Source organism: Ornithorhynchus anatinus, chromosome 5 (assembly GCF_004115215.2).
Source record: "Ornithorhynchus anatinus isolate Pmale09 chromosome 5, mOrnAna1.pri.v4, whole genome shotgun sequence".
Taxonomy (NCBI): domain Eukaryota; kingdom Metazoa; phylum Chordata; class Mammalia; order Monotremata; family Ornithorhynchidae; genus Ornithorhynchus; species Ornithorhynchus anatinus.
The window spans coordinates 21,765,215-21,791,394 of record NC_041732.1 but is presented as its reverse complement, the minus strand read 5'-3'; the positions used below and the strand labels follow the sequence as shown (position 1 = coordinate 21,791,394).

The window sequence follows — 26,180 nt, the reverse complement described above, 5'->3', positions numbered from 1 at the left end:
GGCAGGGATGGAGGACAGGAGAGGGGAATAGGGGTGTTCACTATAGTGCCCTGCACACAGTTAGTACATAGTACAGTGCCCTGTGAACAGTAGGCACCTAGTGTCGTGCTCTTTACAGTGCCTTCCAGTGCTCAGGAGATTGATCGGTGGTTACTGAGTCAGTGGCTGCTAAAATGGCTGAGAGGAGCCCCGGGTGGGGCCGGGCAGGAGTGGGCTCTGCTGGAGCTGTGGGCAGTGGGGTTGGGGGCGGGTGCCACAGCGTGGGAGTGCTTTGCACAGAGTAAGCGCTCGATAAATACGATGGAATGAAAGGGAGCCCGATCTGGAACTGGGGCCGTCTGATCTGGGGTCGAGGTGGGTCATTCGTCCAACGGGTTTTTTTAGTGGTATTTCTTAAGCGCTTACTAGGTGCCAAGCCCTGTACTAAGCACTGGAGTAGATAACAAGCTAATCGTGTCAGACGCAATCCCTGCCCCACATGGGGCTCACAGTCTGAGGCGGAGGATTTAGTTCCCATTTGACAGAGGAGGTAACGGAGGTACAGAGAAGGAAGTGACCTGCCCAAAGTCACACAGCAGTGAAGGTCCTCACCAGACAGCCCGGTTTTCATGTGGTCTCTTGTAGCTCGCCTGGCCCTCTAAAGGGCTGCCAGTGGCCTCCCCGTGTGGCTCAGTGGCAAGAGCCCGGGCTTAGGAGTCAGAGGTCATGGGTTCGAATCCCGGCTCTGCCACTTGTCAGCTGTGTGACTGTGGGCAAGTCACTTCACTTCTCTGTGCCTCAGGTCCCTCATCTGGAAAATGGGGATGAACTGTGAGCCTCACGTGGGACAACCTGATGACCCTGTATCTACCCCAGCGCTTAGAACAGTGCTCGGCACATAGTAAGCGCTTAACAAATGCCAACATTATTATTATTATTATCCCTCTAGACTGGAAACTCCTTGCGGGCAGGGAACGTGTCTATCAACTCTGTCTTACTGTACTTTCCCTCGAGCTTAGTACGGTACTCTGCACAAAATAAGGGCTCAATAAATACCGTTGTCTGACTGATCGATCCCTGCCAGGCTAAGTGGGGCAGAGGGTTGGGGGTGCTGATGGGAAGGACCAGAACTGGGCAGGCGGGCATCTCAGGACAGACAGGACACCATGTCCAGAACGCTAAGCTCATTAGTCTACGGTCTCTGAGAACCAGCAGCTCGGGTCTTTTTTTGGATTGTGCCTGCAGGTCTGATTTCTCGTCCTCCTGGAGGGGCTGACCTGAGGGCCCAGCAGGAGCAGAGCAAGCAGCATGTCAGCAGGGGTGAGACCACTCCCTCCTCCACCTCCCCGGCCCCCTGACGGAGGGGGTGAGAGGGAGAGGGCCCAGATCTGACCTCCCCGGGTTCAGCTGGGTAGGGGTGGGTTGGGTGGGTTGGGGCAGGAGGGACTTCCTGCCCATAACGACGAGGTCACCGTTTGTCAAGCGCTTCCCCTGCGTTAAGCGCTGGGATAGGCACAAGAGAATCAAATCAGACACAGCCCCCGTTCCAGCTCCCCGAGTGATTCTCACAGTCTAAGGGGGAGGGAGAGCCAATAGCTTATCCCCATTTAACAGATGAAGAAACGGAAGCCCGGGGGGGGGGTGGGGGTGAAGTAATTGTCCAAAGTCACAGAGTGGGCCAAAATGGGGTTAAACCCCCAGGAAGGGAAGGGATGAGAGGCAGGGGTGCCCTGGGTTGGGGTAGGGGTGGGGCCTGCGGGAAAAAGCTCAGCTCTGAGTTCCCAGGCTGATGAGGGGCTGGACCCCTTCCCTCCCCTCCTCTTACCCCTTGGTGGTCTCCCGTCCCGGGCAGGTGGGCACGTTCCGCCAGGTCTCCGAGGAGGAGGGCAGGCTGCGAGCCCGGCTGGAACGGCTGACTCCCCGGGACCACGGGCCGGTCTTCGGCGAGGGCTGGCAAGTGCCCCCTCACACCAGGCAGAAGGTCAGCGCTCGGCCGGGGGAGGGGAGGTTGAGGGGCTGCCGGGCGGGGAGGGAGGAGCGGTGGGGAGGATAGTCAAGACGACTGAGACTTGTGTTGCCTTAACCTCTTCACTCTGGGGGTAGTTTCTGGCCTGGCTCCTGTTGGCAGCGGGCCTGGCACGTCCCCTAGGACAGATCTGGGCTGGGGTGGGTGGTCTCAGGCTGCACTGAGTCCGACGAGCCTTAGGTAGGTGGCTCCAGGATTCCAGGGCCCTGCTCTCCCTGCCTTCCCCGCCCTCCCTGTCCTTCCAACTCTCCCCGTTCTCCCTGCCCTCCCTGCCCTGCCGCCGGCCCGCTTCTCTCCAGGCCAAGGACGAGCTGAACGAGACGGAAGAGTCCCGGGCCGAGGCGGTGCGGAAGCTGCAGGAGCTGGTGCGGGAGCGGGCCGGCGGGGAGCAGGACATGGGCCGGGAGGTGGCGGAGAAGGTTCGGGACAAGGACGGTGCCTTTTTCCTCCGCTTCATCCGCGCCCGCAAGTTTGACGTCGGCCGGGCCTACGAGCTGCTCACAGGTGAGGGGGTAGGAGGAGGGTCAGGGCCAGATGGTTAAGGCTCAGCTCCCACGCTACCCTGCAAGCAGTGCAGTCTAGTGGAAAGAGCGTGGGAGACCGTGTGGAATCCCTAAACCTCTCAGGGCCTCGGTTTCCCCTTCCGGAGAACGGGGGAAAACACCTGCTTCCCAGAGATGGGAGGGTGAAATCAAGTAAATGAGGAGGAGATCACGTTGGAAAAATACATTCAGGGTGATGACTGGTTTATGAAAATAGCACCCCTCACTCTGTGGCTCTCCCCTTCCCTCACCCGTAAATTCGGCTCTTCCAGGTACTCCGTAGACTTCAGTTCCCCACCCCCGGGGCCCCAAGGAGTATACTGAGCAAGAACTAATAAATAGAGAAGTCAGCTTGGCCTAGTGGCCAGAGCACGGGCCTGGGAGTCAGCAGGACCTGCGTTCTAATCTCAGCTCCACCACTTGCTGTGTGACTTTGGGCAAGTCGCTTCACTTCTCTATACCTCGGTTACCTCATCAGTAAAATGAGGAGTAAGACTGTGAGCCCCATGTGGATCATGGACTTTGTCTAATCTGATTGTCTTGACTGTACCTCAGCATTTAGTACAGTGTCTGGCACATATTCAGTAGTATTTATTGAGTGCTTATTAGGTGCAGAGCACTGTACTGAGCGCTTGGAATGTACAAATCGGTAACAGATAGAGACAGTCCTGCCCTCTGACGGGCTTACAGTCTAATCGGGGGAGACGGACAGACGAGAACAATAGCGTAAGCAATGCCATTTAAAATAAAAAAGAATAAAGTGTACAGGGCACAGGCCTTGACCAGCCTGGGCAACTGGATACCACTGTGGGCAGGGAATGTCACTATTAATTGTTGTATTGTACTTTCCCAAGTGCTTAGTACAGTGCTCTGCACACAGTAAGCGCTCAGTGAGTGTGATTGAATAAATACTGCCAGGGGAGGGGTCTATCTCCGGAAAGACAGACACCCATGAGCCTGATCAGCCGTGAACGACGGGGATGTCGTCTCCAGCTGTGACACCAGGATGGTGGGAAGAGCCGGCTGGACCACAGCCACATGGATGGGGCTGGACCTTCCGAAAGCCCCAGCTGTTCTCTCTCTCCTTGCCCGCCGTGCCCCTCCAGTGGCCCACGGTAGAAGGCTCAAGCAGCGTGGCCCCGGGAGAAGAGCGGTGGATCCAGAATCGGAGCACCTTCATTTCAATCCTGGCTCCTCCACCTGCCCGCTGGGTGCCCTTGAGGGAGTCCTTTAACCCCTCTGGGCCCCAACTTCCTAATCTGTACAGTGTGGACTCAATGCCTGCTCCTCCTTCGGCTCTGAGCCCCGTCTGACTGCAATGAATTTACCCCAGCACCTGGCATACAGAAAGTGCTTAAAAATACCACTGTAGTTACGATGATTATCCTCCTTGAATGACAGGGGAAGCGGGGTCTGCAGCCTTCCCCGACCCTCCCCACAAGCCCCTGAATCTTAGGACAGATCCCCAGTGCTACAGCCGGGGTAGTAATAATAATAATAATAATAATTATAGTATTTGTTAAGCACTTACTATGTGCCAAGCATGGCTCTAAGTAGATACAAGGTAATCAGGTTGTCCACTCCATTTTGCTAGGTCTTTTTTTCTTTGGACAAAATTATTTCCAAAATGAGCCTCGCAGTTTGCAACTGTCTTGGGGTGATAAGACACTTCTCTAGTTTTGTTTAAGAACACGCTGCTAGCAGTGATCTCTTTTAAAAAGATTTGAGTTTGGTAGTTTATGGTTTTGAGGAGCAGTGTGGCAGAGTGGAAGGAGTACGGGCCTGGGAGTCAGAGGGCCTGGGTTCTGATCCTGGCTCTGCCTCATATCTGCTGTGTGACCTTGGGCAAGACAGTCTGTGCCTCAGTTATCTCATCTGTATAATGGGGATGAAGACTGTGAGCCCCACATGGGACAACCTGATTCGCTTGTATCTACCCCAGCGCTTAGAACAGTGCTTGGCACATAGTAAGCGCTTAACAAATACCAACTGTGGGGCTTACAGTCTTCAACCCCATTTTACAGACGTGATAACTGAGGCACAGAGAAGTGAAGCGCCTTGCCAAAGCTCACACAGCAGACAGGTGGCGGAGACGGGACTGGAACCCGCATCCTCTGACTCCCAAGCCTGTGCTCTCACCACTAGGCCACGCAGCTAGAAATAGCAGTAGTAGTATTTATCGGATGCTTACTGTGTGCTGAGCACTGTACTAAGCACTGGGAAAGAGAACCCACGGGGGCATTAAACCCGGTCCCTGAGCGGGGAGGTGAGGGTAGGGGGGGGGGCTCACAACCTGCTAAGGGGGTCTGTCCCCTGGGGTCAGCGGTGAGCCGGTCAGCAGCCGTTCTGAAAGACCACGCGGTGGCAGTGATGTTCTCTGGGAAGCCCGGTCAGTCGGCTCAGGGATTCCCAGCTTGGGAGTTTCCAACTCAGGGGTCCCCCGCTCAGCGGTTCCTAGTTAAGGGGTCTCCAGCTCAGGGGTCTCCGGCTCAGGATCCTCCAGCTCAGGAGTCTCCAGCTCAAGGGTCCCCAGCTAGGGTGACGCCCAGCTCAGGAGTTCCCAGCTCAGAGAAGCGGCGTGCCTTAGTGGCAAGAGCATGAGCTTGGGAATCAAAGGACGTGGGTTCTAACCCCAGCTCCTCCACTCGTCACTTTGTGACCTTGGGCAGGCCGCTTACCTTCTCCGTGCCTCAGTTACCTCATCTGTAAAATGAGGATTAAGACTGTGAGCCCCACGTGGGACAACCTGATTCCCCTGCGTCTACCCCAGCGCTTAGAACAGTGCTCGGCGCCTAGTAAGCGCTTAACAAATACCAACATCATCATCAAATACCAACATCAGGTTGTCTCACGTGGAGCTCACTGTCTCAATCTCCCTTTTCCAGATGAGGTAACTGAGGCACCCAGAAGTTAAGTGACTTGCCCAAAGTCACACAGCTGACAAGCGGCCGAGCCGGGATTCGAACCCATGACCTCTGACTCCAAAGCCCGGGCTCTTTCCACTGAGCCACGCTGCTTCTCTGTTTACCCGATTACCTTGTAGCTACCCCAGCATTTAGAAAAGTGCCTACCTCATGGTAGGTGCTTAACAAATATCATAATAATTATTATTATCATTAGCTCAGGGCATCCCAGCTCACGGGCCCTCAGCTCAGCAGTTTCCAGCTCAGCCGTTTTCGGCTCGGGAGTTCCCAGCTCAGGAGTTGGGTGAAATGATAATAATAATATTAATGTTGGTATTTGTTAAGCGCTTACTGTGTGCAAAGCACTGTTCTAAGCACTGGGGTAGATGCAGGGTAATCAGGTCGTCCCACGTGAGGCTCACAGTTAATCCCCATTTTACAGATGAGGTAACTGAGGCACAGGGAAGTGAAGTGACAGTCACCCAGCTGACAAGTGGCAGATCCGGAATTCGAACCCATGACCCCTGACCCCCGAACCTAGGCTCTTTCCACTGAGCCACGCTGCTTCTCTAAACTGTCAGATTTACTTTGGATCTTATTTCTGCCTTCCATGTTACTTAACGATCCTGCCCGGCTCAGGGTCATCTGCAAACGGAACAAGCAAATGCTCAATTCCTTCACCAGTGCCACCTTGCTGATCCCGTTGCTTACTGAGTGGCACTTAAGCAGTTGCTTCCGGTTTCCTTGGAATTGGGAGGCACGTGGAGGGCTGGGAACCATCTCGAGGTGTCCAGCTCCCAGGGAATCTGTCCCATGAGCCAGCCGATTGGCCGGGGCCCCTTTTCTGCCTTCCATACCCTCCACTTCCTCCGGTCTGTCCACTGCAGAGCTCGTCTAGCCCAGAACAACCGCCGCTGCAGGGGTGAAACTGGGCCTGAGGACTGGAGTGTCTTCGGCCCCCAGAGCCTCTTGAGAGAGGAGTTGTAAGACCATGATCCGCTTTAGCCACTGGGCCCGGTGGTCCTGACCACCGCCCCCTGACCCAGGGGCCTTGAGCGGCCAGAGTCCAGGTGCCTTTTGTAACTCTCTGAGCTCCCGGGGGGACCCCCCAAGTAGTGCGAGGGTAGAGAGTAGAGTTAAAGCTCGCCGGACGCTTCCCTTCCTCTCCCGATGCCCCCCAGGCTACGTGAACTTCAGGAAGCAGTACCCCGAGCTCTTCGACAACCTGACCCCCGAGGCGGTGCGCAGCACCATCGAGGCCGGCTACCCCGGAGTCCTGCCTGACCGAGACAAGCACGGCCGGGTCGTGCTGCTCTTCAATATCGAGAACTGGGACTGTGAGGACATCACCTTTGATGAGGTCGGTTGTGGCGGCCCCTTCCTACCTCGCCCTTCCACCCGCTTCCCCGTCCTCCCTCCCCCAAGCTCAGGGCCAGCCACTCCTTCCCCCTGTCAGGCTCCAGTGGTCTGACCCTATTCTTCAGTTTGAGCTCTGTTATTATTATCAAACGCCACTGAGTCGTTTCCAATTCGCGGCGACTCTGTGGATGTATTTTTTCCAGAACGTCCTACCCTTTGCCATAATCCGTAACCTTGCCGACGGTTCTTCCGTTATCGTTGTTATGGTTTCTGTCCATCTAGCTGCCGGTCTTCCTCTTCCACTTTTTCCCTGGACTTTACTTTGCGCGAGTATCTTATCCAGAGAATTAGTTCTCCTGACGATGTGTCTAAAATATGCTAATCTGAGGTTGAGTCATCTGGCCTTCCAAAGACCACCTTGGCTTACTTTCCCCAAAACCCATTTAGACGGTTTGAGCCCTGGCACCTCTCAAACCCCAGACCGTCCCAGCTCCTTTCCAGCTGAAGATAGGTGAAGTGCAGCCAACTCTTGGGTGGAGTGAGGCAGCGGTATAAGACGGTTCTTTGGATTGACCCTAAGGGATGGATGGGGTGAGGAGAAGGAGACCCAGGTGAAGGCTCTGATCGTTGAAGCTGAGGTGGGTCGGAAGGTGCTAAGGATGTAATATACCCCTTATCCACTTCCCCAGAGGGTGACTGGTTCTAGCTTCGCTCTGGGGCCCTGTCAGAGCCATTTTTAACAGAGACTGACAGCTGCAGAAGGGGTCGTGCTGACGGGGTGGGGTGGTGGTGGTCAGGACAACATCTATGGAACCAAACCAAATCTCATAGCGTGGTGGGGTTCACTCCACGGGAGGCTGTTGGGCATCAGAGGGGATAGACAGCGACAGCAACAGCAGCAGTGGCAGAGAAATAGAGGAGAGACTGCCCACCTGTCATCTCCTCCTCCTCTTCCATCCTCCACCTTCTCCTGCTCCATCCCCCTCCTCCTCCTCCTCCTCTTCCTCATCCTTTCGCTCTCCATCCTTCCTCGTGTGCTGGGGGCGTGCGGGCTGTGTACTGGGTGTGTGCTGGGGGGGTGCTTGGTACGTACTGGGTGTGTGCTGGGTGTGTTTTGGATGCATGTTGAGTGCGTGCTCGGTGTGTGTTGGATACATGGTGGGTGCTTGGGTGTCGGGAGTGTTTTTGTGCTCAGGTGGGTGTGGGGGCTTTGGGCTGACTCCTGCGGGCCTCTCCTGAGACTCTGAATCTGGCCCTGTAATGACTGAGGTCCCAGGAGTTACAGTGTTAGGGGCCCCAGATGTCCCAGGGCTTCCAGGGGCCCGGGGTGGGGTGCGTGGCTGGAGTTCCCCAGGGAGAGATCACTGCTCACTCCTGGGTCAGAGGCACAGAGAGGAAGAGCTCAAACCTCGGTCCCGGGGTGGAAATTCTGCCCGTGTGGGTACTGTGTTCCTGGGCCCAGAGAGAAAGGGAGGCCTCCAAGGCATTGGCACCCTCTTTCTGGGGCCAGTCACCCTACTCCCGTCCAGACATTCCTCCCTGCTGCCCTTTTTCGAATGCTATCACTGGCTGGGTGGAGGCAGGGGTGGGGTGGGCACGAGCGGGACATCAGCACCCCCTCCCTGCTTCCCCCAATCCCCTGGAGGGGACACCGCCGGTTGGCCAGGGCGCGGAGGCCCAGACTCTACCCCGGGTCCAGCGGTCGGTGCGCCCACCTCAGATTCTGCGGGCGTACTGCGTCCTTCTGGAAAGGCTGTTGGACAGTGAGGAGACCCAGATTAACGGCTTCTGCATCGTCGAGAACTTCAAGGGCTTCACCATGCAGCAGGCGGCCGGCATCAGACCCTCAGAGCTGAGGAAGATGGTAGATATGCTCCAGGTGATAGCCGACGTGCTCTCTCTCTCCCTCCGGCCCGCTCCCCCCAACCCCACCTTACCCCGCTCCCTCTCCACAGCCAGCCTGGAGTGACCCAAACTGGGCCGGAGCCTGTATAATAACTGAGGAAAGTGTGAAGCGCTTACTATGTGTCAAGCACTGAGGTCTTGTCTTATGCTGTCGAGTCGTCTCTGACCCACAGTGAGGCCATGGACACATCTCTCGCAGAATGCCCCACCTCCATCTGCAATCGTTCTGATAGCGGACCCGTAGAGTGTTACAAGAGAATCAATCAATTGTATTTATTGAGTACTTGCTGTGTGCAGAGCCCTGTACTAAGCGCTTGGGAGAGTAGAATATAACAATATGACAGACAGCCCCTGCTCACAGATGAGCTAAAAGTCTAGAGAGCTCAGACACGGGACTCAAAATCTAAGATTGTTTTTTATGGCATTTGTTAAGTGCTTACTAGGTGTCAAGCACTGTTCTAAGCACTGGGGTCATGTCTTGTCTTATGCCAACGAGTCGCTTCCGACCCTTAGCGACACCATGGACACGTCTCTCCCAGGACGCCTTGCTCTCCATCTGCAATCGTTCTGGAAGTGTATCCATAGAGTTTTCTCGGTAAAAATACAGAAGCGATTCATCACTGCCGCCTTCCGCGCAGTAAACTCGAGTCTCCGCCCTGGATTCTCTCCCGTTTCGCTGCTGCCCAGCACGGGTGAGTTTTGACTTGTAGCAGATGGCCTTCCACTCTCTAGCCACTGGCCAAGCTAGGAATGGAAGGGTTAGGCCTCTGCTTGACTCTCCCTCCCGTAGTTGAGACTGGTAGAGTACTGGAAACTCTCCCGGTGCGACCCTGAGAGCTAGCATGGGGGTAGATAGAAGTTAATTAGGCCAGACACAGTCGCTGAGTTTCTTTTTTTTATGACATTTATTAAACATTTACAATGTGTCAAGCACTGTTCTAAGCACTAGGACAGGTACAAGTTAACTAGGACGGGCACTGCGTCCCAAACGGGACTCAGAGTCTATGGTTTTTGTTTTATGATATTTAGATTTTATATTATATTTATTATGATATTTATGCTTACTGTGTGTTAATAATAATAATACTAATACTAACTGTGGTATTTGTTAAGCGCTTACTATGTGCCAGGAACTGTACAAAGCGCTGGGGTAGATAAAAGGAAATCAGGTCGGACACAGTCCTGTCTCACATGGGGTTCACAGCCTCAATCCCCGTTTAAAGATGAGGTAACTGAGGTACAGAGAAGTAAATAATAATAACGTTGGTATTTGTTAAGCGCTTACTATGTGCAGAGCACTGTTTTAAGCGCTGGGGGAGATACAGGGTCATCAGTTTGTCCCACGTGAGGCTCACAGTCTTCACCCCCATTTTACAGATGAGGTAACTGAGGCACAGAGAAGTTAAGCGACTTGCCCATAGTCACACAGCTGACAAGTGGAAGAGCTGGGATACGAACCCATGACCTCTGACTCCCAAGCCCGGGCTCTTTCCACTGAGCCACGCTGCTGCCCAAGGTCACACAGCGGACAGTGGCAGAGCCGGAACTAGAACCCATGACATTCTGACTCCCAAGCCCGTGCTCTATCCACTACACCCTGCTGCTTCTGTTTAGCGCTCTTCTTAGGCCTGGGGCAGATACAAGTTAATCAGGTCACATATGGGGCCCACATTCAAAGTAGGAGGGAAAAAAGGTATTGAAGCATCATTTTTCAGATGAGGGAACTGAGGCACAAAGAAGTGAAGTGATTTATCCAAATTCACATACCGGGCACGTGGTGGAGCCGGGATTAGAACCCAGGTCCTCTGACTCCCAGGCCCATACTTTATCTGCTTGGCCACACTGCTTCTTGAGGGTCCGAGGTGGAGTAGGGCAAAGCTGATGCAGAAAATCTCAGGGCTGGAAGGGGCTTCAATAATAATAATAATAATGATAATAATAATTACTATGTGCCAAACACTGTAGTAAGCACTTGTGTAGATACAAAATCATCAGGTCCCACAAGGGGCTCATAGCCTAAGTAGGAGGAAGAACAGGTATTTAATCCCCATTTTACAGATGAGGGAACTGAGGCATAGAAAGTTTAAGCGACCTGCCTAAGGTCACACAGCAGACAAGTGGCGGAGCCGGGATTAGAACTCAGGTCCTCCGACTCCCAGGCCCATGGTCTTTCCACTAGGCCCCGCTGCTTCTCAGGAAGTCTTTAAGAAATCTCGGAGAGATCGGGGTGGTTCGTGGCATTTAAAGACGGTCAGAGGACGGAGCTTCCCTCCCCCGGGTGAGCCTTGGGGCTCATGGTCTCAATCCCCATTGTACAGATGAGGTAACTGAGGCACAGAAGCCCAAGGTCACACAGCAGCCAAGAGGGGAAATCGGGATTAGAACCCATGACGTTCTGACTCCCAGGCCCGTGCTCTAGCCGCCACTCCATGCTGCTTCTGCCTTAGCGCAGAGAAGCGGCGTGGCTCAGTGGAAAGAGCCCGGACTTGGGAGTCTGGGGTCATGGGTTCGAAGCCCGGCTCTGCCACTTGTCAGCTGTGTGACTGTGGGCAAGTCACTTGACTTCTCTGTGCCTCAGTGACCTCATCTGCAAAATGGGGATTAACCGTGAGCCTCACGTGGGACAGCCTGATGACCCTGTATCTACCCCAGCGCTTACAACAGTGCTCTGCACATAGTGAGCGCTTAACGAATACCAACATTATTACCACGGTCGTCAGCCCTGGCCCAGGCACCTGTGGCTGAAGCATGGTTAATCAGTGAGTCGGTTGTATTTACTGAGCGCAAACTGTGTGAATGGGAGATTAGGGTGTAACAATAAACAGACACATTCCCTGCCCACAGTGATTTTACAGATTAAAGATTAATAGAAATAAATGGTTCTGTTCTGGTGGCGGTGGCTCAGGCCGTGAGGGCAGAAGGCAGCGGGAAGCAGGGAGTTGCCCATGTGGGCACCTTGAGGCTGGAAGATGGCGGCAGTGGCAGCAAAGGGCATGGGGGGGGCTGGGAAGTGTAGGCAGGAGGTGGGAGGGTTGGGGGGAAGGCTGGGTGATAGTGGGACTTCATTATAGAGAAGCAGCACGGCCAAACGGAAGGAGCACGGGCCTGGGAGTCAGAGGACCTGGGTTCTGATCCTGACTCCGCCACTTGTCTGGTGTGCGACAAGTCCCTTCACTCTTCGATGCTACAGTTCCCTCATCTGTGAAATGGAGATTCAATATCTGGTCTCCCACTTAGACTGTGAGCCGGATGCGGAGCCTGATTATCTTGTATCTACTCCGGCGCTTAGTACAGTGGTTGGCACATAGTGAGCACTTAACGAATACCGCAGTTATTATTATTATTTTATAACAGTAATGAAACGGGGAGAGGGTGGGGCTTCTGAGTCCCCATAGGCTTTTTTGATCCTGGGGCCCAAGGTGAAGTCCTCTAGACTGTAAACTTGCCGTGGGCAGGGAATGTATCTAACGACTCTATTGCGTGTACTTTGCCAAGAGCTTAATATATCCAAGGAAGCGCTCAATAAATTGATTGATTGATTGAAGCCCCATAAGCCTCTGCAATAATCCAGTTCCACCTGCAGCCTCCATTCCCGGCTCACCGTCTCCTTTCCCCAACCCCCCACCGCCCCTCTGCAGGACTCGTTCCCGGCCCGGTTCAAAGCCATCCACTTCATCCACCAGCCGTGGTACTTCACCACTACCTACAGCGTGGTCAAGCCCTTCCTGAAGAACAAATTGTTGGAGCGGGTGAGGCAGGGCTGACCGGGGAGGGGGTGCTGAGTAGGGTGTGGGCACCGGGAGGGGAACGGGGGCCGGTGCGGAGTGGGCACGGGCTGTGCCCAGCCCAGGGGGACCACGATGAGGCCTCAGGCCGGGTCCCTTGGGGTTAGTGCGGAAGGCCCAAGAAGGGGCTTGAAAGAGCAGAACGGTTTCCCGCCTTCTATCCAATCCCCCAAAGACCGAGCTCCTGGCAGCAGTGGTCCCGGAGCCAGTTTGATTCCGAAGCGAGTGGCCTGGTCGTATGCCAGAATTGGGGTTCGGGGAGGGGGACGCAGTAAAGTTGCTACCCTGGGCGCTAGAAGGAGCCAGGTCCCGGTCCCGGGATTAGGCCGGCCCAGAGACTGAGTCAGGAGAAAGGGTTGGGTCCTGCTGGAGGGAGGAGCCCGACGGCCTCCCGGACCCCTGAGCCCCCAGCCCCGCTGACCCCTTGCCCCGCCGCTCCGGTGCCCGATGCCCAGTGCCTGGCGCCCGCCCAGCTCTCCAGGTCCCGAGAGCCTCTCGGCCCAGCTGTGAGACCCTCCTGTCCCCACCCCAGGTTTTCATCCATGGAGACGAGCTGGGAGATTTCTTCCAGGAGATCGATGCGGACATTCTGCCGGCCGACTTCGGCGGGAGCCGGCCCAAGTACGACGGGAGAGTCACGGCCGAGCTGCTCTTCGGCCCCCACCCCGAGGCCGAGGACACGGCCCTCTGACAAGGCTCCCCCTCACACCCTGACCCCCTCCCTTGCCACACCTCTCCTGTCCCCAGCCCCGCCCCGGCTCCTGGAGTTTCAGCTTCGTCACCATCCTCCTGGCACCAGGGGTGGGGTCTGGGCCGGGGTCCCCTCAAATACCCCAAGCTGGCAGTCCCAAAGCTGCTCTGGGAAACCCCGAAGTTGGGTAAGGGAATGTTCCCCCGGGTCGGACTGGTGTGGTTTCTAAATTCCCACACATTGGATAAGCATTCGGGCACGAAATGCAAGCTGAAGCAGGAGCTGGGACGGGAGGGGCCGGGGTAGGGGAAGGAGGACCGTGGATTAATCAGTCAATCAGTCAATCAATAGTATTTATTGAGGACTTACTGTGTGCAGAGCACTGTATTAAGCACTTGGAAGAGTACAAAACAACAGAGGCGGTAGACTTGCCCTGCCCACAGGGAGCTTCCATTCCAGAGGGTGGCCGGTGGGTGAGCTTGCTAAGTGCCTGGCTAGGTGCCTGCTGCCACTGTAGTCCTCCCTCGGTGACCCTGCCTGGTGGCCAAGACCATGGTGGCCGCTTACAACAATAAAAGGCCATTTGGCCCTGGAGATGGTTTGCGCTGAGTCGGGGAGCTGGGGTGGGGATGGGGGCAATGGAAGGAGGGAGTTTGGGACTACTGGGCGTTCGATGGAAAGAGGTGCAGCCCGGAAAGGGGCGGGATGGACCCGAGGAACTCTGCTACTTCAGCCCAGAAGAAGCATTTCCCTGTTCCCTCCACCGGACTTCCAAGTATACCTCCAGAGCTGGTCACGCGACACTGACAGTGGGCCTCGCTCCAGCTGTGGCTCCAGCCTCCACCTTCACAGAGTGATATCTGAGAGAGGAGAGGCCAGGGGCTGGGGGCAGGAGGCCGGGGGGGGTGGGGGCAGGAGGCCAGGGACTGGAGACTGGATGCCTGGGTGGGCAGGAGGCCTGTGGGGCAGGAGGCCCGGGAGTAGAAGGCCTGGGGGTGGTAGGAGGCCCGTGGGGTTGGAAGCCTGGAAGGCAGGAGTTCTGAGGGGCAGGAGGCCTGAAGGGCAGGAGGCCTAAGGGGAAGGAGACCAACAGGCAGGAGGCGTGACTGTGGCACTGGCCCCGCGTGGGCTCCCAAGAGGAAGGCCCAGGACTGCAATGGCCTGGCCCAGGCCGGTGGTCGGGGAACACTGTGATCCCGGGATCCAGGGGTGAAGCGGCTTTCGTGGAACGGTGGGAGCAAACCCCCTAGGCAGTTCCAGCCTCTGCCTCTCTGAGGTCTCCTATCCAGGACCCCAGGAAGCTGGGCCCGAGTGAGCCGACGCACCGTTGGAGCAGTCGGCTTCCCCCGCAGGAGTGGAAGCACTTCGGCTCTAGAACCTGTCCGGGACTGCCTGGGCTCTCCCAAGGGCCCCGGCCCCTGAGGGAGCAGAGGGGGCCGGGGCACATGCCTTCACAAGGAGCTTAGATGTGGGAGGGGAACGGAGGGGCCCATGACAGGGAAGGGGTGGCCGGGCCAAGAAACACTCCACTGGCTCTGGACTGGGAGCCGGATGTCGCGGGGAATGGCCGGGCGGCGGGGGGGGGCTGGGTTCCCCTCCTTTTGGTCTTGGGCCCCAGACCCCCGGGAGCCATCTTGATTTTGCTGTATCTGTGGCCTGCCCCAGCCCTTGGCATGAACCCATCCTCCCTGCCGCCGGGGACAAGGCCACCCTGTGCGGGGGTGGGAGCCAGGAGTGGGGCAGACTCGTACAAGGGGCCTTTCAGAGTAGCCCTGGCTCCCACTCAAACCAAACAGGATGCCGGCCGGGGGCCCTCTCAGAGGCTCTTGAGGGAAGAGCCCGGGCTGGGAAGAGGGGCCGCCGATCGACGGGCAGCCCCGGGACCGGGGGCCCCCGCAATGTTAGCCACACTGGCCTGGTTATCCCCCAGGCCTCCCTTCCGGCCAACGCCACTTGCTAGTAGAGGGGGCCGGCTGGGAAAGGTAGGCTCAGCGGGCTCGTCCGGGCATCTGCTGCCCTGACTGGACCTCCCGTGGGACCTGTTGATTGGTCACTTCCTGTCTCGGCCTGGGAGCTTGACAGTCTGGAAAGGTGCAAATCGAGAAAGGACAGCGTTGACGTCTTAGGAGGGGATGGAGGATGTGGCCAAAATGATAATAATAATATTTGTTAAGCACTTACTATGTGCCGAACACTGCTCTAAGCACTGGGGTAGATACAAGTTAATCAGGTAGGACACAGCCCCTGTCCCGCACAGGCCTCACGGTCTAAGTAGGAAGGAGGGCCAGTATCCCCATTTGACAGATGAGGAAACTGAGACATAGAGAAGTGGAACGACTTGCCCAGGGTCATGCAGTAGGCGAGTGGCAGAGCTGAGACAAGAACCCAAGTCCCCCGACTCGCAGACTCGTGCTCTTTTCACTGGGCCATCACGCTTTGCTGTTCTCCATGTGCCACAGCCCCAGGGTAAGGGGCATCCGTTAAAGTTTGAGGGGATGAGCACAGGGAAAAATAGCATCCTCTCCGGAAGCTGGGCACCCCAGCAGATTCAGGAGGAGTTGGGTAACTTCCTGGAACCTGGAGGATGGCTCTCCAGGAAGAATCCTGCCACATGGTTCCCCTGCGCTCCTGGGACCACCGTCAGGGATGCCCTTGGCTGGATGGGCCATGGGGCAGCCTGACCCAAGCTGGAGTTGCTCATGGGCTCAAGACCTGCTTTGGCCCGGAGGTTCTGCCCCTCAATTAATCGATCGACCATTCGGGGGCATTTATTGAGTGTTTTGCTGTGTGTAGAGGACCATACTGAGCGCTTGGCACTGTACTAACCCCCTCCCAAAGGACTAACAGCTCCACTCCTACAGACTCTGATGCCTTGAGAATCACTCCATTCATTCAATAGTATTTATTGAGCGATTACTATGTACTAAGCGCTTGAAATGTACAATTCGGCAACAGATAGAGACAATCCCCGCCCAATGACGGGCTCACAGTCTAATCGGGGGAGACAGACAAAAAACAATAGCAATACACATAGAGTTATCATTCCTGGCTTACTGTTACTAAATACTATTACCAACAACAAAATCTCACAGCACTTTCATAAACGTTCCGTGCCCCTCTGAGTATGAAAAAGTCCCTCTGATGTACGGAGAAACTGATCCACAGAGAGTTTTAAGTGACTTGCGTGAAGGCAAATAGCAAATCGTTGCTGGGCCCAAGATGGGGCCACGGGAAAATTGTGTGTTTTAGAATACTACCTGATGATAGCTTCTGGAGAGTTTGGGCCAAAGGAAGTGGGGAGCAACCCACACTATGGCCAAAAATTTCAGTCAAAATGTCACAATGCAAAATTAAGTATTTTTAGAAAAATCCACTTGGGTCTTACAACTGGATTCAATTCGAGCTGGCATTATCTGTCGGTATTCCCTAATTTAGGTCTGAAACAAAACCTTTCCAATTTGGACATCACCGGAGTCCGCTGCAGTGGCGATAATGAGTTGGGAAAGGTCCAAAGGGAGAGAGTTGGGCCTGCCCATGCCATAAAGAAAGCTTCTCTCAGTAGACTGCTAAAACTCCCTGAAGGGATCAGTATGTCAGACAGCTTGCTGCTCTGCTTTTTCTACCAGAACATTCTTAGGGGTCGAGGGGATATTCGTTGGACACGTGAGGTTGGCGGTAGACAGCTCGGGATGCTGGAAGAAATGGTTCACACGCACAAGTGCAGCATGAGACATGGTCGGCACCAAAGGAAGAGTTTTCCTCCTTAGGGGCCTTTCCAAGCAGGCACCTTCCGCGTCACAACAAAATGGGGTGTTTTAAGTGTCCTTTGCATGCAGAGCACCGTAGTGGGTGCCCAGCCTGTGAAAGGCACTGTGCCGAACGTCCAATGTGGGCAGAATCCTCTCTCGGGGGCCCGTTGCAGGCAGTGCGCTCTTCCGGGTGCTTGGCAAAGGTAGAGAACTGGGCTGGGCAACCAGCAAGCGAAGAGCGCTGCTCTGAATGTCCAATGTGGGCGGAATACTGTCTCGTGGGGCCCACTGTGGGCAGAGCACTGTCCAATGAGCTTGGGAACACGTAAAAGGAGTAAAGATCCTGATCCTCGCCCTCAAGGAGTTCGCGATCCATCGGGACTCAGGAGATCCTTGACAGGATCTACTACTTCTATACGGTCCATGTCCCACCTGGGGCTCACGGTCTTAATCCCCATTTTACATAAGACGAAACTGAGGTCCAGAAAAGTGAAGTGACTTGCCCAAGGTCACACGGCAGACAGGTGGCGGAGGCGGGATCGGAACCCCGGTCCTTCTGACTCCCAGGTCCTTGTTCCACATTCAGTGGCTCGTGGGTGAAGGGGACACCGGAGCCTGGGCCATCCTGAACCAAACTGGAAACGCTGGGGCCAGGCTGTGGAGTAGCAGCTGGAACCACAAGCGGAAGCTTCCGCGGTGCCGGAGACGGGAGGGGCCGAATGAAATCTCTCCTCCAAGTGCTTGTGCCCTGGCCTCACGCTGGCTTTCACGAGGCCTCTCCGATTCGGACCGGGGCCCAGGGCCGGACGCGATCCCCGCTCCGTGCCCTCTGACCTCAGCGGACTCCGTCCGGGCCGGAGGTCGGAGGGGCGGACCTGATCCTGACCGACCTGCTGAGCTCTGGTCCCTTTCGTGTGGCCGCCCTCCTCCCTGCGGGAGGCTGCTGGGGGTCATTTCCCTTGGATCAGAGTCCAGGGCTGTGGTAGATTTGCTGGTGAGGATGGACATGGCTTTAATCTCACTGGGGTTCTTAGGCCTGGTGAGAGAAATCTCCTCAACTGCCCCTTCATTTCCTCCTCGTCTTCGCCCTCCTCCTCCTCCTCCTCCCAAGGGCTCCCACCTCATAAAGACATATCGTTGGCAAGTAAGAGAGAGGACAACAGCACCGGGCTAGTTCCTGGGCCAAGCCAGTGGCCCGAGGACCCAATCCCTCCAAAGGACCTGGAGAGAGAGGCCTGCTGAAGGATGGGCATTTCTGCCATCGATCATTCCATCGACGACATTCAGTGAGCACTAACTGTGTGCAGAGCATGCTACGCTGAGGAGAGTAAAATGAGACCTGTACAATTTCTACACTCATGTCTTCAAATGATGCCGTTACGGAACAACCGCCTCACCCCGACCCCTGCCCCGGTAACAATAAATGAGAACGTTGGTAGTTGTTAAGTGCTTACTAGGTGCCGACCACTGTTCTAAGCGCTGGGGGAGATACGGGGTAATCAGGTTGTCCCAGGTGGGGCTCACCCACTTTAATCCCCATTTTACAGATGAGGGAACTGAGGCACAGAGAAGTTAAGTGACTTGCCCACAGTCACACAGCTGACAAGCGGCAGAGCCGGGAGTCGAACTCGTGACCTCTGACTCCGAAGCCCAGGCTCTTTCCACTGAGCCACGCTGCTTCTCCAATAATAATAATAAATGACTTATTCATAGTGAGCTGCTTTAGCTGCTGGGGTACGGGAGGGCTGATAAAAACGTTTTGTGGATTGCCATTTGCCAGACTGGAGTAAAATCTCAATTAACATCAACTGGAGGCTTGCCAGTCCCCTTTCCCCACGGCGTGGGTTCTAAAAATCAATCCTGCTGCCGTAGGGGATAGCACGCGGGGAAGACCCAAATGCATTTATGTGGCCAAGTGGTAAGAGCAAGGGCCCTGGTGTCATAGGACCTGGATTCCAATCCTGACTCTACCATTCATCTGCTGTGTGACCTTGGGCAAGTCACTTAACTTTTCCGTGCCTCACTTTCTTCATCTGAAAAATGGGGATTCAATTCTACTCCCTCCTACCTAGACGGTGAGCCCTGTGCAGGACAGCGACTGTGTCTAACCAGACCATCTTTTATCTACCTCAGAGCTTACTTAGTACAGTACTTAGCACATAGTAAGCACTTAACAAGTGTCATAAGTCTGGGGGTGGAGGGAGAGGAGGGGCTTAGAGGGCTTGCATAGCAGCTGGCCTTGAGAACACATGCTCCTTCAGAGCACAAGGAAATGAAGTCTTGGCTTTTTGGGCCCCGGCCCTAGATGGAATCCACAGAAAGGGCAAAACAGACTTACACACTCCAAGGCTGAATGGATTTCATTCTTTATTTTAATTTTTTAAGTAAAGAAATTCCACTGAATCAAAGATAACAAAATTTACAGTTTTTGTCTGCAATAATCTTTGTTTCCCACCACACAGAATCAAAAGAGAACAAAAACTAACACAGGAAAATTAAGAGACCGAGGACGCCATTGCTTCGTATAACTTGGTTTCAAGGTAAACAATCAGCAGATTTAGAAAAATTGCATTGCTAGTTGCAAGTCTTAAACCCCGCGGAGCTGAAGGGTCTTGCGTTTCCCCATTAAGAACAGCAGCTGGAAGGTTTTCAGTTCACAAACGAAAAACTGAGTGTTTTTTTTTTTTTCTTCCCCAGGGAGGCTTTTTAAATTTCCAAAAGAAGAACCAGTTCATCAGGAATGTGAAAGTGACAGAAGCAAATTTGCCAAAACGAGAACGGAAGTTGAACAGGAGTTCAACTGAGACAGGGTACGCTCTTCCCGCCCGCCCCCCTCCCCCGACCCCCAGCTTCACTAAGGCAGCTGCAGTGGCAGAAGTCAAAGAACTCAGGTACAGTGAAGGTCTTCCTGAGGCAGCGGGGAATACCCCGTCGTCTGGAACTTGGCCGGGGAGGGGATCGTGGACGTTTGCTTGGAACTGTGCTTTGGGAACAACCAAACGGTTCTGGGCTGAACCCGAGAGAAATCACCAATTGGTCATGACCGCAAGTCAACTTTGGGGGAGGCTGGCGGTGAGCAGGCCCTCACTGGGCTTCTCAGCTTCCCGGACCTGCTGGCTGCCATTTCTTGAGAGGTGCGGCCAGGGACCGGGCCCCGGAGTGGGCGAGGCCCCCGCGGGTCCAGCTTTCAACCGTTTAGCTTGGCCCTCGACCGGCTGGCAAGGCAACGGTGGGCTTTCGGCCCAACTCAGCGGCTGCCACCCAGCCAAGGCCGAGGTCTGGGGGGGAAGGCCCTTACTGCTATTTCTGGGGAACCATCGAAAGACCTCTGGGAGTCTCTTTGGGAACTCACTACCCCGTTAGGAGTTCAGTAAGCCCATTCAGAAGGAACAAAAGCTTCATACACACACACACACACACACAAACTCACTCACCCACACACCGATCAGGAAATCGCAGCCTGAGGAAGGGGGAGGGAGGATGGGGGTTATGGGGGGGTGGGGTGCTCCCTAGATGAGGCGGCCCCAGTGATTTCCCTGGTAAGGGCTGGCTGGTCCCCATCCCAGGGGGATGGCCATCCAAGCCTTACTTGGAGGAGAAGCAGCAGGCCATTTCAGAGATCCAGGGTCCCCAAGGGTAGAAGCCACGCCGGCCCGAGGGCACCATTTTTGCCCTCGATGGACCGCCTCCTGACTCTCCTCACCTCTTTTAACGCTGGCTCATCCACCTTCCTTTCCGATGCAATTTGGCAACGGAAAGGCCACCTGGTTCTGGAAGCTATTTTTTTTTCCGCTTGGATGGCGGAGGCCCTGAAGTGGGCAGGAAGACCCTTCCCACACTTCTCCTTTCCCCTGCCGGGACCAATCTTAGAGATTCTCTCCAGAAGTCCAGCCCAACCCCAGCTGCTGTGAAAAGCAGATGCTGCCTGGAGCCAAGATGGCTCTGTGGCAGATCCATGTAGCGAGGACTTATTAGATTGATGGTTGATGGGTTTAGCTGGCCTGGGACCCCTTGCACTGGGTGGGGGGAACTGCTTTAATGGACTTGGAGGATCCTGGGAAATTCTTGGCCCCTTGGGGTTCTGTTCCATCGCTTTTGTGAGTTACGGGGAGGTAAAGACCCGGGTACTTTTTGTAGTGCCAGGGTAAGCTCTGTGATTTAATGAAAGGTGTCCTCGATTGAGATGATAAAATCCAGAATTGATTTTGCATTAAATAACGTTTGCCCTGCTGAAGAATCAAGACTTAGCAAAGATACTTCTATACTGGTATGAAGTTAGAATTAATGCTTCAGAGAAAGAGACACACAGAGAGACAGAGTCAGAGAGAATACGAGCACGCGTTCACCCTTCACACATTCACCCACACCTGTAAACCCAGACGATAATGTGGATACCGTTTCTCTCAAGCGAGTCAAATGGGAACTGGTTGTCTGGGCCAAGGAAAGAATTATGTCTAATGAAGGCTACAAAAGCTTCCTTCTTGGAAAGTAAAATGGGGAGCAGCTAGGATGAGCCACCTAGGTTGTCCAGATTCCCACCGGGCTTACATCCCCGAAGATGACAGGCCTGTCTCTTCCCCGACCCCAAGAAGGCACCAGCGTAGGCCACAAACCCCTCCGGCCACGGCTGAGGGAGCCTCTTAGTCCCACTTTGTTGGAGGACCTGGGTCTTTACCGGTAAGGCCTTGCTCTCCTCTCCCGGCCCCTTGGGGATGGTCTTGGTCTGAAGTGAGGCAACTGAAGACGAGGGAGGGCAGAGCCGACGATCGGCAGAGCACTCAGCACACTCACAGCACATTCCTCCTGCCCCGTCTCTGCACTCCACCTTAAAGTGCAGCAGGGAATTAGGCCGGCTCTCTTAACGTGCTCCAGGGAGGACAGATCGCCCCCTAAATGCCATCCCCCTGCCTTCGACCCCACCCCAGTCTGCTCCCATACCACCCAGGCCCAAAATCAGCTCCTGGACGGACTCCGTCGCGTATTTTCAGTGGGCAAGGAGGGAGCAGTGATTCCATCTACTGCTGCATCTCACCACTTCATCCCGGTGGCCTTCACCACTTGCACAACGAGGGCCCTAAATAGGATGTGAACGCTTCGCCCTGCCAATGAGTTTCTAAGGCTGTGATACTTTCAGGTTCGTTCTTGCCCTGGGCTGGGCCATGTCTCTATTCTGCTGGGGGAGGCGCCAGGAACACGTGGGAAAAATGATGTTCCTTAATATTTGGTATATTTCAGGACCAACAGGTAGGGAAAGCCACAAGGAACAGGGATTTTTCTGCCTTTCCATCTGGATTCACCTGCTGACGGGAGGCGGCGCGAGGTCAGAGAAAACCCGCTGCCCACCCCCCGAGCTATCTACTGGCATCCTAGCTGGAGGGGGCCAGGGCTCACAGAGTCCTCCGGGAAGACCGCCTCCAAGAAAAACAGACCGGGGGGCCTAGGACGTCAGGGAAAATCTACGGAGAAGGGGCTGCTGCCTGCTGTTACTCAGCGCTTGATGGGAAAGTGTCTGTTTATCTAAATTAATCCCCTTCCCCGGTGTTCATTCAGGGCAGAACAAGCTAAGACTGAATGCCACATCCACATCGTCACCTCTTAGCTGGAGAGATTGGGCCCCGTACCAAGGGTCCGGGTTGCTCCCACTCGATCTAAATCGGAAATGTGAGCCCCGACGGGGTTCTCACCGCCCACAAGATTTCAGCGGAGGCCCGGATCCTGAAGATTTTGCAGGTTTGGGGTCTGGAGGGGTCCTGAAAAAGTCTAGGGAGACTGGCACACCAGCCTGTCATCCCCCCCAGAGGCCAGTGGAGAAGGCTTGATAAGAAACAAGAGACAGCGAGGAAGCTGTGGGAGATGGGGGCCCGTGACTGTCTCCCTGTGTCCAGGAAGCAAAAGGAACCCCATCTTTCCTCCTAAAGAATGTGTTCGGGACAGGTCGGCAGGTCCGGCCTGAGGCCGATGAAATGAGTCTTCTACTTCCTCATCTGGCCACCTTAACTGGAGTTCATTATTGCTTCGGTCCACTGACGAGTGAAACGGTGAGAGGACCTAGAGGCGACACATCTATGAACGTCCCGGGGATCCCATGTGTGCACGTGTCCTGGAGATCCCGTGTGTGCATGTGAGTAGTTAGGGGAGGAGGGGAGATGGGAAAAGGAGGAAGAAAGGAAGCGTTTAAAAAAGCCCAATTAAAGTGTCTAATTCCTAAAGCACCAGGCTAATGCAATAAAGTGCTAATTGATGCTAGGAGGGAAGGGAACCGACCATAACCCGGGAAGGAGTGGTGTGAGACTTGCTTTAGGCTACAGCTATTTGTAGTTTTTAACAAGGGGAGGGGGCAGGGGCCGGCAGCGGGAGCACGCCTTCGAGCGCCTACTACAGTGCTTGACACACAGTTAAGTGCTCAATAAATACCACCTATTGATTCTTTCTCCCAGCTCCATCGGGAAGAGCCCTCTCTGGATGAGTTTTCGGATTTCACCTTTGCCTTATTCCAGCCTGCCCTGAGTCGGTGGGAGGGAGAGGGTGGAAATAAAGTCTGAAGTCCTCCTCACGGCGACTGTGGGGGATGAGGGGGGAGGGGTCACTGGCTTTGATGGGACAGTGGTGGGCTTTGGTACCACGGTACCCTTCACTCAACCGGGGAACAGGAGTATTGGGGATCCTGGGGTGGGGGGGCATTGGGAAGGTTGAGACTTTGAGGCATCCTTCCTGACCGCTTCCAGGCAAAGGTCAGAACTAGGATTTGTTAGGGCCCTTGTCAGAATGGCACTTGGAAAGAGAATGTGGCTTTTCATCAGCAGGGCCAGCGGCTTCGTTTTCCTTCTTCAAATCCCACCCTGGGGCCCCACAGGAACCGGAGCCTGTTGTATAGACACCCGGGGAAAGCACAGCTGTGATCCGGGGGCCGGAGGAAATCTCCCATGGAATGAGAAACAAACGAGGCAAACGATAACATCCAGACAACCGACAGCCTGACGGGCCCTTACAAGACGGAAAAGTCGAGGTGGGGCTGGGAGGCTTCACCGAACCCGGAGGGACCAGGAAAGCCCGAACGGCCGGAACACAGAGCTGAGACCCGGCCGGACCGTGTTGCCACTGTCAGCCGGGCTCAGAAAACTGTGCTTCAGATGGGAGAGGCTTCTACCCCGCCTAAGGACAAATCGTGCCAGTAGGATCCGACCCCTTGGGGAGAGCGGGTGGTCATGTAAGAATGGCATTTGGCTCAAACTTCGAGGGGAGTTCCTCCTCCACATTTGGAGTTTCCCCTCCCAGGCACTCACACCCAGCGAGATGCCCTATCCAAACTGACCTGGGTTTCCCCCTCAGCCTAGGGGAGAAACCGGGAGGCCCTTTGAAGGTTGACGTGAAGCTTTAAGACATAACCTGCAAGGTCCTCAGGAGGATTCTTGATTGGCAAAGCAAGGACACCACTACCGGGCGTTTTCCGGGAAATTAAATGACAGTTGGCTTTAAGGTAACAGATGAAGGAGCTAGGCAGGCGGACACCCCGCCGCTCGCCACCGCGACGTGCCGAGGAAAACCAGCAACCCAAGCGTAAAGAGCCCTAGACACCCTGGGTGCCACCCACCCACCCTGTGCGAGACGCTCACGTCAAGCAGACTTTCTGCTGCCGGCTCCCCAGCTCCAACACAGTGCGGTCAGACCATGGGGAAGCCTGAAACGGCAGGGAAGGGAGGAGAGGAGGAGGAGGAGGGAGAGGAGGAGGAGGAGGAGGAGGAGGGAGAGGAGGAGGCGGTGTTCCAGGAGAGGGGGTGGGTGGGGGTGCCGGAGCGAACCAGAGAGTCCGTTGGGGCATCACTCCTGGTCGGCCTCCACTTGCTCCGTGTCAGAGCACTGGGACTTGCTGCGTTCCCACTGGCAGATGGCGTCGGCGTACTGCACCACCAACTTATCCATCCAGGTCAGGGGTTCCGGAAACAGCACCGCCCCTTCGAAGAAGCCCAGGTGACCCCCATGGAGAGGCAGCACAAACATGACGTTCTCCCGTTTCTCTGCAGCAGGGAAAAAGGAAAAGACCCGTTCAGGGCTTGGACTTCGGCCACCTCCTTTTGGGGTTAGGGGAGGCACTGGCTTGTTAGGGGCAGATGTGGCCAGGGGACAGATGCCTCACTCCGTGGCCACCCCCCGTCTGGTAGGGAGCAGTCCAGACTGCCAGGGCAGTAGAGTTCCAGGCCTGCTTCGTCAGTCCCTTCCAGAAGGTATTTTATTCCTTCTAGCCCTTTAGCCTGGAAGCTCACTGTGGGCAGGGAACGTGGCTACCAACTGTTATATTGTACTCCCCCAAGCACTTAGTACAGTGCTCTGCACACACTATCAATAAATACGGCTGAATGAATGAATGCCACTGATCTACTGATTGAATGACTCAATAATAATGATGGTATTTGTTAAGCGCCTACTATGTGCCAAAAACCGTTCCAAGCGCTGAGAAGCTCGGGACTTCCACGGCCCATTCTTCAGAGCTGTTAGGAAGGTTTTGCTGGAGTGACAATTAAGGGTGGCCCTGAGGGGAGTCCTTCTTCCTGCCACTGAAAACCTTTCATTCCCCAATATGCACCTGCAAGTATGCACATCCATTCTCAGCCTCTTGGGCAGGCCGCCGGCTATTAGGTGGGCTCGGGTGCCCTGCTCTAGGAAGGTCTCTTTCTCTTCCGTACTCAGATCACAAGGGGAAACCTATCCCCGGAGGGAACCGGTTCCCAGGACTGGAGGGAAGACCCACAGCACAGAGAAGCAGCATGGCATAGAGGAAAGAGCATGGGCCCGGGAGTCATGAGGATTTGGGTTCTAATCTCAGCTCCACCAACTGACTGCTGTGTGACCTTGAGCAGGACTTGTAACTTCTCCGTGTCTCAGTTGCCTCATCTGAAAAATGGGGATTAAGACTGTGAGCCGCACGTAGGACATGGACAGTGTCCAACCCGATTTCCTCATGTCTACGCCAAGACTTAGTACAGTGCCCGGCACATAGTAAGTGCTTAACTTATAGAGAAGCAGCGTGGCTCAGTGGAAAGAGCCCGGGCTTTGGAGTCAGAGGTCATGAGTTCAAATCCCGGCTCTGCCATTTGCCAGCTGACTGTGGGCAAGTCGCTTCACTTCTCTGTGCCTCAGTTACCTCATCTGTAAAATGGGGATGAAGTCTGTGAGCCCCAGGTGGGACAACCTGATTCCCCTGTGTCTACCCCAGCGCTTAGAACAGTGCTCTGCACATAGTAAG

The 26,180-nt window shown here is 55.1% G+C and overlaps 2 protein-coding genes and 1 non-coding gene across 3 annotated transcripts in view; 1 reads left to right on the top strand and 2 right to left on the bottom strand.

Moving 5' to 3' along the window:
- The first annotated feature begins 1,287 nt into the window (after nucleotides 1-1,287).
- On the top strand, nucleotides 1,288-13,499 carry RLBP1 (retinaldehyde binding protein 1). Its single transcript, XM_029066469.2, has 7 exons — nucleotides 1,288-1,299; nucleotides 1,832-1,960; nucleotides 2,305-2,509; nucleotides 6,632-6,810; nucleotides 8,530-8,688; nucleotides 12,353-12,463; nucleotides 13,032-13,499. Exons 1-7 carry the CDS (start codon nucleotides 1,288-1,290, stop codon nucleotides 13,188-13,190), a joined length of 954 nt encoding a protein of 317 aa, XP_028922302.1. The 3' UTR covers nucleotides 13,191-13,499.
- Nucleotides 9,417-9,554, bottom strand: LOC114812518. The gene has a single exon (XR_003760168.1). It is a non-coding gene; the product is annotated as a small nucleolar RNA SNORA7 (small nucleolar RNA).
- A 5,790-nt stretch (nucleotides 13,500-19,289) lies between the features above and the next one.
- ABHD2 (abhydrolase domain containing 2, acylglycerol lipase) overlaps nucleotides 19,290-26,180 on the bottom strand; it is a 109,978-nt gene continuing 103,087 nt past the window's right edge. Inside the window, exon 11 of the mRNA XM_029064839.2 lies at nucleotides 19,290-24,954. Coding sequence (XP_028920672.1) covers nucleotides 24,758-24,954 — 197 coding nt within the window. The 3' untranslated portion in view covers nucleotides 19,290-24,757. The remainder of the gene's footprint in view (nucleotides 24,955-26,180) is intronic.